At 37.7% G+C, this 18,370-nt stretch overlaps 1 protein-coding gene across 1 annotated transcript; it reads left to right on the plus strand.

Moving 5' to 3' along the window:
• Positions 1–952: 952 nt before the first annotated feature.
• hpcal4 (hippocalcin like 4) lies at positions 953–18,149 on the plus strand. The gene is made up of 4 exons (XM_079879480.1): positions 953–1,071; positions 16,486–16,661; positions 17,268–17,483; positions 17,582–18,149. Exons 2-4 carry the CDS (start codon positions 16,500–16,502, stop codon positions 17,777–17,779), a joined length of 576 nt encoding a protein of 191 aa, XP_079735606.1. The 5' UTR covers positions 953–1,071; positions 16,486–16,499; the 3' UTR covers positions 17,780–18,149.
• Positions 18,150–18,370: the final 221 nt, after the last annotated feature.

The raw sequence follows: 18,370 nt of genomic DNA on the forward strand, positions 1-18,370 counted from the left end.
TACATATGTAAAAATGTGAAAAAAATTTACATGCAAATGTGAATTTTGTTTAGATATATCACTTTACTACAAAAATAAAATATGTTCTGTATAGAAATTTACATTATTCTTTTTCTCTGTACTACATGACCTTTCCCAATAAACTTTGAAATTTGTATCTAAAAAGTTCACAAGGCCCACACAAGGACACACATGGTCATTTTACTGACACAATAACTAGGTTTTGAAGCATGAATTAAGTGTTTTGTGTGAGTTACTACATTTTGTTGACATGCAATAGAGTAGTCATGTCCCATAAAACAATTGTTTACTTATAGTTTAGAAAATAAGACAAAAAAATAGCAATTTAGAAAAACCTAAATTTATTCCATTTCATCTCCTGAACCAATTTGATCTGATTTTTATGTGATTAATTTGTCACCAACACAAATTCTATTGCCTTTAGATGCATGGTTTTACACTGAGAGTAATACACTTATGCCAGCTGCTAGACAGACAGACTAGATAGCCTAGATAGATAGATAGATAGAAACCTAAAACCTGCTGTGCCAAATCTAAATGAAAGCATGCTAAAGTGTACTTTGCACAGTTCTGATCACAGACCTGAAGGCTGTTTAAAAGTAATCTAGCCGCCATATATATACATACATACATATAGATAGATATGTTCGAGTTATTATAAACATGCACCTGTTCAAGTTAAAACATGTAGGCTACATTTTCTCTGTTGGCATGCAGTGATACCCGCAGGAAGGTGCAACAAGCGCTAGTTTATAAGGTATGCGGCAACTAGCTGTTTTTTAACTGACAGTTGATACCATCCAATTAAAAACGAATATTTCTTGACAGTCGCTCTAATCTCTGATATTGGCCAATCAGAGGACGGATTAGGCGGTCCTTATGCAAATGTGTTGGCAAGGGAAACGAAACCGCTCCATTCATCCTCCTCATAGGGAAGAAACAAATAGGTGGCGTTTTTCTGTTGAAGAACAGTTTACTCCTCCAACCGCGAGAGTACAAGGCACTTTGAGCGATAAATAAAATACCGGATACTTCTCTCACGATATTTGGGTAAGTAATATTGTATTTGCATTTAAATAGTTATCTACTTCTTTGTCATTTCATATCATTTCATAATGTGCGCATTGTTCCTTCAAGGTTCGCTGAATACATATTTTATATTTCATTTAGTGACACTATAACTGATAAATTAACCCACAAACTAAAACACATTATTATATATGTTTTTCCTTTGCTATAAAGAGAAATATGTTTTTCCAAGAATGTGCCATTACAACTTTTAATAAATGTCATGTTAATTCTTACTCATGCATTCATATCTTGTGCAGACATACGATAAAGATGTCATAAAAGTAAAATAAAAAAAAACGGAATATACATTTATAGGCTACATGCATTTTTTTAAGCCAATTAGTCTGTTGCGTGATTGTTAGTTTGCCCTTTATATTCAAATAACTGTGTTAAGTTGGCTTGTGGTTTATTTGATGACTTGGTCCGCTGCATTTATTTGCCCGTGTTATTGACATAATGGCGAGTTGTTCAGGTCTGTTTATCAATAGCGCGGTGCCAGAAAACTTCATGGATGCGTGGATATGAGTCAGTGTTGTGTCTGCGCTGCGCCACGCATGTATGAGTGGGACAACATGGCTGTGTCTCCAAACCTAGTCACCTGCCTTCCAAGACAGCATTTGTGGGCATGGTGCTTGCAGTATTATGGGCATCATAGAGAACTGCAGTAATGTTGGGGCATTAGGTGCATAGAGCATTTTTGGGCAACATTGACTCAAAGCATTTTTGGGCATATGTGCTTGCAACCGGTTTGGGAATCATGAATTTTTGAATGGTTTAATTGTGCTTTTTTTTTTTTTTGCATTAGGTGCATGTGCAGCTTGCTGTGAGCACCATAAGCATATTTTAGACATATTTTAGAGCTAATTTTCACAGAGGTGTGCAGAATTTGCGGCCGTCATTCACAAGTGAGTAGAGCATATTTAAGAATCATAGACTAGGCTATTTTTTAGGATATCATATGTGCTTGCAGCTTTTTTGGACACTTTTGTTGGGAAGCATTTTCGACATTATACACTTGTGCAGCTTGCGCATCATTTTTTAGGCATATTCCATGGATAATTTTCTGAGCATCATAAATTTATGCGGCATTTTTGAGCATCATAGACACATGGCACATTTTTTTGGCATCAGACATGCAGAATTGTTTGTGCATCATAGGCCCTTGCAGAATTTTTTGGCATCGCAAGCTCATGTCATTTTTTAGTCATGTAGAGATTTTTAGGGATCAGGCACAGTGCCATTCTATCACTGATATACCAGTTTTTATTAATATTTTTTTAATTGTGACTGTTTTCATTTTAATTTTGTTTAAAGTTTCAGTAATGTTGTTGTCATTTTAATTAGTTTTTGTGTTTAGAAAAATGTCTAGACCTATATAATAATTTTTATTTAAGTTTTGGTTATTTTAGTACTTTAAGTTCAACTAGAATTTAACTATTGAAATTAGATTTGTAAACAATCTGCATATAACCTGAAGTTAGATAAATAATTGACTGCTCTTTGAGTGCTCTGTTCACTGGTCACCAAGTGCTCACCATTGAACTGTCACTAAAATGATCAGCAGCGAGTTGTGAGAGCATCGGCTTGTTGGCACCACGTTTGTTTGCATCCATGCTGCCGTTTGGATGGGTCTGCGAGTGGCCGTGAAGCCTCAATGAGCTCAGTATGTCTCACGGCCACTGCTCATTAAGCTCAAATAATGAATGGATGCAGATGTGATTATGTACGCTCAGATGAAACACGGCAGAGGGCTTGAGAGATGTGGGATGGTTTAATGATGAGAAGAGCGGAGGTCCACGGCCGCATCACTTCGTCTGACCATGACACACTTCATTTGCTGAAGTGCAGGGCGATTGTAAAATATGTTTAGTTTGAAACATCTGAAAAGGTGTCCTGTTGTGGAAGGAGCTTTGTCCTTTAAACCTGTAAAGCCTGACATATGAATTAGTCATTTTTTTATGGAAGAGTTTATTGAAGCTTAAGACAAAATATAACAAAAACGTGTCATAGTGTCATATTTGATACAGCAGGCAATTATAACTCATATAGCAGGCTATTATTTAGGAGAATGTGGATATCGAGAAGGAAAAAAAACACCTCAACTTAGTTCAGAGGCCCAAATTGAGCAAAAATATAGGCTACAATTTAGTGCAGTTGCTGATATTTATGGTCAAAATGTAAGATGAAATTCTGATAGCTTTTAAAGTAAACCAATGAAACAAGTATTGCAGACTATAAAATGCTTAGGCTATAAATATCAGTTGTCACTCTATATCTCCCAATAATGTAAATGATATTTAAATGCTTATTTAATGACCAAAGCTCTGTAGTTTTAATTATGGGGGCAATACATACAATACAACTATGATTGAGAGATAGACATCCCTCAAAAGTCTGATGTATCATATTTAAGTCACATTTTAACATGATTTTTCTAAAAAGAAAATGCATGGATAATCAAGTAAACCTCAGTTGCTTTAATCCAGTTAGTGTTCATCTTGAAATATTACTAAAAATATAAATCAGTAAAGATTCCACAGCAAAAAGACAAGTGTACCACAACCTGAAGTGGGACTTTTTTTATAATTACACTAAAAGGGCTTTCACTTGCTAAAAAAAGTGTAAACTGTCAATAAGATGACAGAGGCATATAGAAGATAAGAGGCCTTAGATATTTGCGTATCAACTATGGTACAGTAGGCCTTTTTAGTGAACTAGCCTAAAAGATACTAGACTGTGGACAGGTCATGGGGTCAGCACATACACGTCCGACCGTCCCCTTGATTTTGTCCCCAACGAAAGCATTGGCCAGTATCGCACTACGCTCACACGGATGGCCGACTGCCTGATTACCCGTGTCACATGCTCTGGTTTTCATGGAGATGGATGGCAGATTTAAAATGGCTGAGCTCTGGAAGCCACACACAGTTGTCAGCTTTTTGGCGGGACCGATCTATGACCTCTGGGCAGCTCGACATGGAAAAACAAAGGAATGGCTGCTTGGAAGAACGAATGATGACAATTTTGCATAATTGTTCCCCTCTCAGATAGGATCCTGTTAATATTGTGCATGTTTGTCATGTCAAACAGAAGCGCTCTGGCTTGTTTCCTTTCTGTTAATCTTTTTTCGCTGGCGTTGTTGTTGTTGTTCTTTGCTCTGCTTCCTGTTCTGAATTTGAATGAGAGGCAAGTACAGTGTCATAACGGAGGGATGCTGTCAGATACATTTAGCAGCTGGAGTTATCGGATGACGCCCTGGGGTGTTAGAAACAAATTGTTCAATGCGCTTACCCAACATGGTACAGCATTTAGATAAGGCATCAAATACAAACCATGATAAGGCTGATTTTGAGAAACAGGACTGACAGTTCCATGGCAAAAAATAGTGTTGGCATAGAATGACGCCCACTGTGTATCCAATCTATAGATAGTATGGTACAGCACATCCTTTAGCATCTGACTGCTTGTGTGTTTCCAGCTTATTGATTTGAACACAATCTGATTTTACATTGAACTGATATTTGCACCTCCCGGGAGAGAGAATTTCAAACTTTCGGGGCCTCATTTATGAAATGTTTTGTAAAAACCATCTTTGATCTTACTATCATTTCTCAAATGTGCATCTGTGTGATTCAGAGAACATGCGTACGCCTCTCTCGGATGTGAAATTTATAAATCACAAATGATCTTGAAATTGTGCGCAGCTGAATGGTTTCAGATCTCTGCCTTGTAAATGGCACATAATTCATGTAATTAACATATAAAGAGCACCCGTCAACGTCCAAACGCTTTACTTGTGAATGGTCAAAGACCGTTTTTATAAATATGATAATTGGCGTGGATTTTAGCGTATGCATCAAATCTGTGCAAATAGGCACATTTTATACATAAGGCCCTGGATGTTTACAATTGATTTGCACATTTTTTCACAGGAAACCAATTTAATTCGCCAATGTAGTGCACTTCTTTAAGAGGTATTACTGTGCACTACATCGACTGCCCAGACTGGTCATCACCACATTTCATAATCCCATTTATTTCCCCCCAATGTGCCATCCTTGAGAGGGCACAGTTCAAATACCGCCTGCCAAGCCACTTAAATCAAATGCAGCACAATAAAATGATCACAGAAAGACTGTGCACCTGCGTGACACGCCGTTCTGAATACTAAATACTGATTGTGCTGTTGTATTATTCCAGCATCTGGAACAGCCGTTTAATGGTACAATATTTTGTTCTGCCTAACAGAGACGGATGGCATACGCTTATTAAAATAACTGTTTAAAATGTTGTTGTTTTGTACTCTTAACAGAAGCTTTAAAACTTTGTTTCCTAAACCACAAACCATAATGATTTTATAATATTTTATTTAGCTGGTTAGATTATCGTGAATGACTTTGACTAAATTGATTAAATTATATTATCAATATAATATAATCAGTAAAATTATATTGAATATTCTATTATTTTAACAAGATATTTTTTCTGAAGTACTGTATGTGAGTTGTGAATGCCCATGCAAAACTTGCCACCACAATTTTGGTGTTGTGGTTGTCGTACAGTTCTGTCTTTATTGTTGTTGTGTGTTGCTAGGGTATTGCTAGGTGGTTTCTAAGGTGATCTGAGTGGTAGCTTACTGGCCAAGTGAAATGAGTCTACTCTCAAGTGTCCGACATATTTAGGTTTCGCTTAAATGCCATGTAACTATATTTTCTCATGAAATCTGACATGTGAATTGCTAAAAAGTCGTAGTGGTTGGTTCAAATCACTAATATGAGCAATAGTAACAGTGTTGCTTGCCTTAGCAATAACTACTGATTGGTATAGTATCATTAAGCCTTTTTTTACTCATTGCACAGAATTACCTCAAATACAAAACATAATTGGATTCTGAAGAAGCATTAGGGAGTTCCATTGTATTCTGTGGAGTGGAACTCTAGAGTGCTGTTAGGTTCCTCAAAATACAGCATTATATGCTACATTGTATCTCCTGCCGTCAACAGCAGCAGTGTTACATTAGCAGATACAAATGACAGTACTTTGTACATACAATATTTTGAGAGATAGAGAGCAGGTGCAGTGACCTTCATTGGGTTGCCCTCTCCTCCTGAGAGAGGACAATATGTTTCTTCAGCACTGGATTGGGGAAACATCACTATAGAAACACCAAATGGTCTAATTTAACCCGATGCAGTGGGACTCGTTTAGAGCCAGTAAACATAGCTGTTTATCCAAGAGAAAAATGTTATTGCTCGGGGGTTGCTCTATAGCTCAGGAGACGGGATTCTCAGCTATGTTTCATTCATCAACTTTGTCTGAGATGTTTCTCCTAAATAAAACGAGAAATTAGTCTTGACATTGTAAAGAGCTAAAAAAAAATAATGTGGATTTTTTATTAGAAATGTTCATATTGAAATCTCTGAATCTGATTGCAGAATTTGACATCTTTGATATCAAACTCTATAGGTGACGGAGCGTTTGTCTGAAAAAGCAGGTTACTTTCACCCTAAGGATAATTCACCAAAAGCAAAAAATTAATTTACTCACCCTTATTTTGTTCTAAACCTGCATGACTTTCCTCTGTAGAACATAAAAAGATATTTTAAAGAATTGTTTTAACTGTATCTGTCCATACAGTGGAAGTCAATGGGGTCCAAAACAATGCTGGACTACACTGACTTTCATATATAGACCAAAACACAAACACACACACACACACACACACAACCATTTTCAAAATAGCGTCTTTAAAAATCAAGGTACATTTATAAAAATAATTCATGCTGTTTAGGCCTTCGCATCCTTTTAGAAGATCCTAAATTTAGCATCGAAGCCCAAGTCGAGACTATTCTGTAGCTACAGTCCTGCAGTTGCTAAGTGATTTGTTTGTCTTTGCCCCATACCCCACATGGGACACAGCAGCACCTTGCCTACAGCAGCTATCTTAAATTACTGTCCTGAACCATCTGCCACCATGCCCTGTGTGTGTGAGTGTTGTGCATTAGTGGTTGTGAGAAAAAGTACAGTTAGGGACAGAGAGGTTTGTTTTCACTGACAGAGACATGGGAAAATAAAGGGACTAGCCTATATATTTTTCCCCACTGATCTGTTTATGTATAATTGAAGAATCACCTTTATGTTGACTCTTTTGCTCACAAAAGCTCCTTTGGCTGATTGACTGACAGTTTTGGATGTGCCCCTTTAACTCCAGATAAGCATGGTTGACCTTTAGGCTGCATATCTCCAAACAGCTGCATTATTTATGCCCACTATTGGTTGTTATGCCACATGAGTCAGTGGAGATGGAGAATTTTATGACTCACCTGTAATTGAACTGCAGTGAAGAGAAGGTGGCATAAAAAGCTTCAGGAGTGACGTACACATCCATAAATCATTCGTAGACTGAGAGAAGGATCATAATATTTGCAATTGCTCATCAGGTTTGCACTTTTTCAACTTACGGTATATTAATATTATGTAAAATATTAATATTACTTTGAGTGAAAAGTTAATTAGAGATGTATCTAACTTATTTAATTTCAGTATAGTATGTGGTTTATCTTCCTTTTGCTTTAATGACAAATAATAGCTGAAAAATTAAATATGTTCTATTTTACTACTGAAAAAAAATATCTTGTATAAGTGAATTTAGTCATCACAACAAAGATAAAGATAAATATTTCTTTCTATGGAAAGCAGTATGTTTGAATCAGCATAAATAAAATAAAAGATCATTTTTAGAGGAGGGACCTTTAGATATTGGTTGATAGCTGATATTGTGCTGTTATTTATCACACATCCCTAATGCATTTTAATGTGACTGACACATTTGTATTACCTTCCAACGAGCTCCGTTATCAGCCCCTCAGTGGAAAATGAAACTATATCCATACCAACTGGGCCGGATCGGCACGGAATGGAATGGTTAAGCAACGAGAACGGTTTGTCCTGATAGTGGAAAAGATTATTTAGTTATTTTTTGTCAAGTTAACTGAAAGTAAATGAATCTTGATAACTGAAATAGCTAACTTAAAATTGCAACCCAGCCCTGAATAGAAAATCAAGTAAATCCACTATCCAACTTTAAGATGAATTGACTTTGCTGTTGCATATTAAGAAAGAGCCAAATTAAGACAAAGAGAGGATCCATCCATGGCAAAGCTTCTAACCAGTTGTTATTGGCTGAATTTTGCGAGACAAGGGTTGTGAAAGCTTCCTGGTCTGTTACCAGGACAACCAATTATTCACCAGTGGTATCATCCCAGGGTTTTGATAAAGCACACTTGTAACACGCCACTTTTGTCCACCATAAAAGGGCCGGAACATTGTTGTGAAAAGGCTAGTGTCCTTATAGGGCACTTAAAACACCCTCCCTATCCAGGTCAGTGAACAAATAACATATTAAAATGTCAGCATATTAGAATGATTTCTGAAGGATCATGTGACACTGAAGACTGGAGTAAGGATGCTGAAAATTCAGCTTTGTCGTCACAGGAATAAATTATATTTCAAAATATACTCAAACAGAAAACAGTTATTTTAAATTGTATTGCTGTTTTCTTTAATAAATGCAACCTTAGGGAGCCTACAGAGACTTGTTAAATACATTTTAAAAAATGACCAAACTTGACTGATTATGACAGTTTCTGTGTTTCTAAAATCTAAAGCCTACTACTCTTTCATCTCTCAGTTCCTTCTGCCATGTCAATCTTGAAAGAATTTGCAGAGGGTCACTGGGGTGAATAAAGTCTATAAGAGACTCAAATTGAGTCATCTCTTCTTTTCTTGTTCAATCTCCGACAGTTGCCAGTACAATGTTCAGGCCCTGAAAAAAAAAAGAATTTCCCACCTGGGATCCATTTAAGTGCCAGACCTGTATGTCTTTGTACGTGTGTGCATTTGAGTGTGTTTGTGCATGTGTGGAATTAATCCACTGCCAATGCCCCAGTGTCCTGCACATCTCGGCTCCAAGGGTTCTCATCTCATTTGGTGGCTCTTAAAAGGAACACACACAGACTGATCTGGCTGGAATGTCAAAGACATCAGCAGTGACCACACAGGCAATCACTGTCCATCGATCACTCTGAGTGACAATGGAGAACTGATGAAAAAGATAAAGTGATAGGAGAGGCCATGAAACAAGGCAACAAAAGACATTCACTTACTGACTGTAGGGTAACAGCTTTAGACGTGACTCTGTAAAAGATCATGAAGCAGAATTAATGTGTGTGACCTTTTGGTTTCATCACAATAATTTTGTTAGAGTTTTTTATTTTTTTTATAGTCTTTAAAGTCAACATAAAGTCAAAGTAGTTTCTATTTACTTTCTTAAAGGACAAGTTCGGTATTTTACACTTAAAGCCCTGTTTACAGATCGTTTCTGATGAAATAGAACGGTTAAGATTAAAATTTGGTCACATGCTGCTGTCCCGAGAATTTTAGGTTTATTTCGCTTTCCCCCCCACCTACAGAATGGCAGCCTATGGGCACTGGAACAATCCTTCATAAAACGCATGAAACTTTCGTTTACAAAGACATGAAACTCACCGAGTGGTCAGGGGTGTTCACTGATATGCTCACACAAAAATCGCTGCAAAAGATGCTTTCCAACAGGTGTTTTACCATTCGTTGTAAAACTGTGGACCTATTTTTCCAAACGTCTCACACCCGTAGATTCTTCCGTTGAGAGCTTGAATAATAAACACTCCAGCCCAGTTGGTGGCGATAATGCACCTTTGCCAATTGCAAGCAAACCACTGGCATTTAATTGAATACACAGAAGAAGCAGAAGAAGAAGCGGCGGAGTAATACCGTACCGCACACAGCCCATCCAATTCAAGTCAATGGAGTTGGACAAAAACTACGATAAAACCTGTTGGAAAGCATCTTTTGCAGCGATTTTTGTGTGAGCATATCAGTGAACACCCCTGACCACTCGGTGAGTTTCACGTCTTTGTAATCGAAAGTTTAATGCGTTTTAGGAAGGATTGTTCCAGTGCCCATAGGCTGCCATTCTGTAGGTGGGGGGGGGAAGCGAAATAAACCTAAAATTCTCGGGACAGGAGCATGTGTCCACATTTTTATCTCAACCATTCTATTTCATCAGAAACGATCTGTAAACAGGGCTTTAAGTGTAAAATACCGAACTTGTCCTTTAAAGGAGAACTCCGGTCAATTTTAACATTGAGCTCATTTTTTTGTAAATTTGGAGTGCTGTCAGTACAGAGAACAACGACAAAAATCGGTGTTGCCTACACCGTGTTATCCCCTTTTTAAAATTTGCACCCTGTTGACTTCAATGGGGCAAGTTTTAAACCTGCTTTTAGCCTCTTAACATCCTTGATGTGTCATTACAAGTGCACAGGTCATGTGAGTGATTCCTTCAGAGTGATCACGAGTGAATCTGACTGCAGTAGATGTGAAAGATACAAATAAAAGTGATGTTAATTCAGCCAGCGCACATACCTGTAATTTCTTCCTGTTTTCGGTCGAAGTCCAAAGTAGTCGATTGTCGAGTTCACGCGCGTGATCATAGGTAACTAAACCTTGAAGTCAACAGGGTGCAAATTTTAAAAAGAGGATAACACGGTGTAGGCAACACCGATTTTTGTCGTTGTTCTCTGTATTGACAGCACTCCAAATTTACAAAAAAATTAGCTCAATGTTAAAATTGACCGGAGTTCTCCTTTAATACATGCACCTTGTTATTCTTTAAAAAAAAAAAACTTTTGGCTGATGTCACCTTGGCACCAAGGGTATGGAAAATAATGTTAACCAGTAGCCAAACAGCTGTATGTAATGCAGTCTTTCTGAAGCAAGAAATAAGGTTTTTGCTCTCAATTGTAAGTTTGCTGTCATCTGGAGGGGCACTACGCCGCAATGCCCGGCCTTGGCGACGGGCCTGCATTAATCTGCAAATCCTCATAAGCATCACTTCTGCTCAAGGAAAGAGAAACGGCATAGTGACAGGAGCACCTTTGCAATGTCTCCCACATTTCTTCCCTCAGCACTGCTAGACTAATCCGCAAGCAGCCGTCATAATCCTATAGGAGCCACATAAAAGCTACCATTCGCTGATAAGCAGAAACGTCCTCTTGGGTGGTAAATGAAGCAGGAACTGACTCATCGGACAGAAACTCAGGAGAGATTATATTCCACAGTAAACAACTGGGAAAAGAAGATGCTATAAAACTATTATTTCTGAACTCAAGCCAAAGATTAAAAGTATTTTTTTTTTTGGTGTACTTTGTATTTTTCATTCATTTTAAGACTGTCTGCCCATATTTCTTATCGGCTGAGGTGCTTTTGGAAGCCCAGTTTTCTGCAACATGCTTTTGCTCTCCTGACTGGCATTAAAATGGGCCTTGTCGGAGGTTCAGGATGGGGCAGTTCTGTCCAACTTCACATTGTACACCAAACACAGTTGGTCTCTCCCCCTCTTAAACCCCTCTCCACTCCCACTCTCCCTCTTTAACATTTCCCTTGCCTTCCAGACTTCAAAGCCTCTATACCTCAGGGGCGTTTCCTCCGAGGAGGCAAGAGAGGCAGTGCCTCCTCAACCAATTAGATGAGAAAATAACACTTGTTACAAAAATAATATAATCCAAATATGACAAAATCTGACATTAAAAAGGTGTATAAATCACTTGTTTTTCTAACATAACAGTGTCCAACAGGGACCCCCGCAGGTAAAGTTACAGCGGGACGCCACGTCTCTCTTTGCCTCCCCTGAGCCCATTGACTTTTATAGACCCCCTAAAGCATGCAGTGGGTTTGGTGGGGGGTAATTGAAAATGAATAGGGGGAAGTCACCTGAGAGGTGGCAATGCCTCCACGCTATGATTGGATATGATTTGTTATGGTTGGATATGATTGGTTCGTGCTATAAATCCTGCATTTTGTTTTCGTGCGCGTTCGTGAATTGGTCTGAATGAAGAGTAAGTAAATAACTCAGCCACTTACGTATAACTGCTTTATTTCATGCCAAAATTTAACTTGAAAAGGACTGAAAACATGATGAATGTGGGTTTTTTTAGTGAGCAATCAGCTTGGTAAAATTAAAGGTACATCATACCAGTTTAACAAGCTTGAATTTACATTTGATTTATTTAAAAAAAAAAGAGAACACCACTGCTAGATCTACTTATTCACTTTGAACTCCTTACCACCCTTCTCTCCATCTCACACTGTGTTCCTGATGGCCTCATTGTGTGCTGTGAAGACAGAAGTTGAATGAGAGATACATGCTGGTAGACCTGATCTGTTAGTCTTAATTGAATTGTAGACATGTCAGGAGTAAAAGGAATAGGTCAAGGACGCACGTCCTGCTCACATTTAAAGCCTAATAGATTCTTTTTTTCTGTGATGTTGGTTACAAGAGCTTTACACGATCATTTTCCTCTCTGACTCCAGGTACGATCCCAGAATGCATTGTAAAACAAACTCGCTCACTTAGCAATATGACTAATATGTCATCAAACATAATTTTTGATTTGTATTGAGACCAGATTTCCTGATTTGATTTGCTTGCCTATGCAAAATATTCTCTCTTCTAATGATGTATAGGGCAGTGTAACAAGTACCTCTTCTTTTTTAAATAGCCGCCTAAAGAGTCATTGGTGGTCACTGTATATTCTTTGTGTTATATTACCTTGGCAGTAAAAAATTAACACTGCTGTTTGAGTGTTTCTAATACAACGACTGAGGGAGTGATGGCATTGATCATTGCCATCATTCTCTTTTCTGACTGCTGTAATTAGTCTCTCTATATTTTTTCCCTTCTATTGGAAAGTCGTGGAAAACGCAATCATGATTTTCTTTTGTTTTTGGAGCAAATGGGAATACAATTTGGGAACAAAATATTATATTTAACGTCATCTCCCATTCACCACTATAGAAGTTTACCCAACTATGACGACTTCCGCTTCTGAGAACCCTGTAAATGTGAAAAGGGTCCATATTAATTACAATTTTTTACAACAGAGTCCAGACAACACGGTTTAGTAAGTGAGTTTATCTGAACACATTGACAGCTGCAGAACAGGAAGTGACACAAATACATTTTCACTCAGCCACTGAAAATAGTGTAAAAATCAGTCTAGTGATAGTTCAATTAATTGCAAAAATCGATATTTTTTACCAGCCCTACTGATTTGCACAAAACAGTAAATGAAGAAATAGTGATTATTTTCACACTGATTGAAATTTGGCACAGTGTGTCTCATAAGTGCACACACTATAAAACTCAGATGCATGGGCAGGTGCTGCTAGTTGGATATAGTCCGGGACTAACTAGTTTAAGATATAAAAAATAAAAAGTACAACATGCTTCAGTCCTGTGGTGTATGTTTGGCTTAAACAACAAGCCAAAAACTTGTTTATTATAGTGCCTGAAAAAAAAGGTAGTGTGTGTCTGAATTTTCTGATAAAATGAAATCCTTGCTTGAAGGATATTATGACATCTGTGGCAAAAAACACAGTGTGTTCAACTTATTGATGTTACAACTCCCAGGTAACCACGACTCTCGCCACAGGTTCCAAAGCAATATGGGTGTAGATTAACTTCCATAAGCAGATGTTGCTTTCCAATTTGAGTCGCTCTTCATTTCCTTTGCAGTTTCATGGAGGGCTCTGGAGTAATGATTGACAGATTTTGTTTCCTCTTGCACGCCGGCTCTTTGAGCAGTCACTTATTACAAAGCAGCTAACAAACGTTGGCCTGTGGGCAGGAGTGCTTGCAGAGTTTGATGGAAGCCTTTCTGATTGAAAACAATAGTGGATTGTCTCACCAGCCCCAAAGAATCAGCTTTCTAGAGCCTTGAGGCAAATGTTGTCAGCCATACAGTTCATTAACCACTTAGATCTTTAATTAAACACCCCTGTCTAAAGTTAACTAATCAGAAAGATGCCAAGATTAGCAAAGCCGACAGACCACAGAATTCCAATAAAGGTCAGCGACAAAGAGGGAGCGAAATAGAGCAAGAGAAAATGAGAGTGAGAGAGAGAGAGAGGAGATGAATGCTCACCTCTGATTAGTCATCATGATCCCACTAAAATGACCTGCCGTCAGAGGAGAAAATAGCTCTGTGGGCGACCGGGTCTCAGAATGTCTCAGATGAGTTCCTCTGAAAAGCTGCTGCTGTATTCCGTCATCATGTGCCCCTCGTCAACTATTTAGACCTGTTCAATATTTAATGAACTTTAATAACCCGAGAGCGGAGATAATGACTCATTAACACAGTGCCTCATTTGTCATTTGTGCACCCAAATATATCCATTTTCAAGACCCAGGGCAATTTGGATTTGGTTTAATATATCTCGGATTTTGCCACAGGCAGACACATTATAAGACATAATGTCATGACAAAGTGTAAACCCCCAAATAGTGGACAACAGCTACTAAAAGACAAAGAAATTGAAACATCATTTGTGACAAAAAATCAGTCCACTCTACACACTCTATATTGAACATTTGTTACTCGTTTTATTTTGTTTTAATATTATGAATTCTAAATTTTAGATTAGTTTCATAAATAGTTGTTATATTATTTGTATCTTTAGAAAATGTTTAGTTTTATTTTGTTTTGCACTCTTTTTAGTTTTCACCCAAACAAGCTAACAATCAGATGTTTGCTTCAAATAATAAAGAGAAACAGACCACATTTTCACTGGCCTATAGTTTGAAGTGGATCTTTCTCTTCAGGGTTCATGGGTAATGTAGTTCTTCATCTGAATATTTATTAATTACAATTTAACAAAAATTTGGAAAAAGCACTGACTCCCTGCTAAAAATTCATCATTGCTGGTCACCAGAATAAGGTATGTTTTGCATGCTGAGACCAGCATGGGATGCTGGTTTGCTGGTCCCTAGCATGGTAAGCGGAATTGCTGTTGGATCAATAACACTAGCTCAGTTTTGCTTGAGAAAAGCATGACTATGCTGGTACACCAGCTAGACCAGCACTATACCAGCTCTAACCAGCATTAACCAAGGACCTACATAAAATTCATGCTGGATTTTTCTGCAGTAGTATACACCATTGATTAATTAAGAACCTCGGAGTTAAAAAAATACTTGATTGTTTTACTTCATCACTAGTCTCAGCCTCAATTGTTTTTTTCTTTAAAAACAAACTTTTTCGACCATTGGACCGATTTTCACCAAAATCGAATCGTATAATCTTCAGACCATGCCGGCAAAAAGTTATGGATTTTGTCTCGATAGACAAAACCGTTTTCGTATACTGCATAAACAAATTTTAAAATGCTTTGACCAATTGACACCAAACTTTGAATGCATCAGTAGATGCGTTTCCATTACAGACTTGCGCAAAACTTTTGCGATTTTTTCTAAATGTCGACAAAAAACTATTTCGAAATGACGGCGTTTCCATTAACTGATGTTATGCAACTAAAACTTCATTTTTCCTCTCGCGATAAGTCATTCCAAAAACCATGGCAACGGACGTTGGTAGGTTTATGTTCTAATCCCAGCCACTGCACTAGCTGTGAGCAGCACATATGAGGTGTTTCTGGGTGTTTCTCCCTCATTTCTGCTTCGAGGTCTTGATTGTGGCATTTTTTTGAGGTTTAGAATCCATTATTCCTGTAATTATTTTGTCTTATATGAATTTAATAAAGAACTCTGTCTCGTATTCTCTCCAAACACACCGCGTCATCTACGTCAGGTGACCTGTAAATGCGCAAAAACTGTTTCCATTGCAGTTTTGTGAAATATTTCTTTTTCAAATTGCCTGAAAAACCACCTCATGTGAGCGTAAAAACTTTTTTGCAATAAAAGGGAGTTTTTGCGAAAATTACGTTTCCATTAAGCATATTTTCAATTCGCAATTTCAATTTGCGCATTTGAAGGGTAATGGAAACACGGCTATTGTCATCTTACTCTGACCACACCACATCAATTCGGTCACAGTGCCACCTATTGGTCAAAATTGATAAACCTTTAAATAATTTACTAGTCACTGAATTTAGACATTTTGTCTAAAATCATATTAAAATGTCTTTAAGTGCTTGTTGTTGCAGTTGGTCTGATGCTCCCAGCCATGTTGGCATGAATTATCGTGCCTTCTTTGTGCTTTGCCCCTTAATTGTTGCTTGCAGCTATATTTGATAATTGTTTTTCGTTAATGATAAAATCTTGCTCTGTACTCTTTATTTTGTATGGTATTTGAGGCAGACATAATAAATAAAAGAATGGAGACAGTGGTTGCCATTTGAATGGTGCGATTCACAGCTGCAGTTGCATTACATTACATCTTCACATTAGTCTTGTCAAGAGAGCTGTTGTCCACAATACATTTCTGTTTTTGATTGCTGCTGCCAATCTATAAAGCATTAATGTATTTTATGGCTCTTTTCCCTCCTTCCTCACAGAGAGGTGTAAAAAGATGGGGAAACACAACAGCAAGCTTGCTCCTGAGGTGCTAGACGACTTGACCAAGAGTACAGAGTTCAATGAAGTTGAGCTGAAGCAGTGGTATAAGGGATTTCTGAAGGACTGTCCAACTGGCATCCTTAATCTGGAAGAATTCCAGCAACTTTATGTCAAGGTGAACGTTGTCTATACACCCAAAGGGATACTTTACTCAGATGATATAGTTACTTTATCCATATGACCCTAAGGTGCATAAAATAAATTACAAGCATAATGAAAAAAGGGATAGATCACCTAAATACGAAAATTCTGTCATGATTTACTGGCACTCATGCTGTTCCAAACCAGTATGAATTTGTGTTTAAAGTTTGCATTTGTGATTTTTTTTTGTTGTCTATCATATTTATAACGTTTGGCTTTTATATAGTATGATATAAGGAGAACATGGAGCTCTAACTCAAAGAGCAGGAAAAACACTCCATTTTATTCAGATGTCCAAACTGAAGGTTTTATAATTTTACTGAAAAGCATTTTACTCGTAAAAACAAAGGTATAAACTATCAAATGACAAAAAGCATGTAGTAGATTGTGTACAACAGTTTTTTCAGCAAAGTTTTGATCGTGTTAATTAAGAGGTCTTGGAAATGTGTTTATCAAATTCAATACAGTAGGCTTTATTGGGTGTATGATGAAAGAATTATCATTTAAGGATGTCTATGTAGTTAGGTTACTAAAAAGTGTACTAAAAAGTCAGTTGCCATATCTGTTTTGTATCTTCCAGTTCTTCCCTTATGGCGATGCTTCAAAATTCGCCCAGCATGCCTTTCGGACATTTGACAAAAATGGTGACGGTACCATTGACTTCAGAGAGTTCATCTGCGCACTGTCCATCACTTCCAGGGGAAGTTTTGAGCAGAAACTCAACTGGGCCTTCAACATGTACGACCTAGACGGAGATGGCAAGATCACACGCATGGAGATGCTGGAGATCATTGAGGTGAGGTATTCAGAGAAGCCATTGCTTCACATACTCAAATATGTGTTTGCTTTAGAAATGTGTTCACCCCATCGATTCGGGATGTCTCTGATGTCCAGGCAATCTACAAGATGGTTGGAACGGTGATCATGATGCGTATGAACGAGGACGGGCTGACCCCACAGCAGCGTGTGGACAAAATCTTCAGCAAGATGGACAAGGACCACAACGATGAGATCACGCTGGAGGAGTTCAAAGAGGCGGCCAAGAGCGACCCCTCCATTGTTCTTTTACTGCAATGTGACATGCAGAAGTAAGAAAGGAGAGGAGGAAGATGAGTGAAGGGGGCTGGGGGGTGTAGGGAGGGGAGGAGAACCATGTACAGACTTCTAGAGAGATGTAGGTAATAGATGCTGAGAGAAAATATACTGCTGAACAGAAGTTAGACTGCATGGTAATCTTGGTAGTGCCAAGGGAATGATTATGGCCATTTGGAATGATTAGTGAAAGTAATGCAAGAGAGAGTATTTTCAATCCTGTATCACTTGTTACACATTCTGTCTGCTTTCCAGCCCATAGAGAAAAGTTTGAAAGATTGAATCATTAATACAAGACATTTCTTTCCTCAGAAAAGTCACTTTTGAGCCAAAAGACAGGCATCCGTCTCTTTCGGAAGTTGAATTTAATAATTATAAATAAATAATAATAATAAATAATCAATTTTAACACATTTTAATTCAAGATAAAAAAGGCAAAGGATGAAAATATGGATTAAGGATGCACGATATGTCTGTAGCTAGATATCTGCTGATATTATTTGTATTTATTTATTTGTTGATCGCCCATTATTTGTATATATAATTGTGCATGCTCATTTACCTCATTTTTACTTTATCTTTTCTGCCATC

Source organism: Squalius cephalus, assembly GCF_949319135.1.
Source record: "Squalius cephalus genome assembly, chromosome: 8".
NCBI classification, from domain to species: Eukaryota; Metazoa; Chordata; class Actinopteri; order Cypriniformes; family Leuciscidae; genus Squalius; species Squalius cephalus.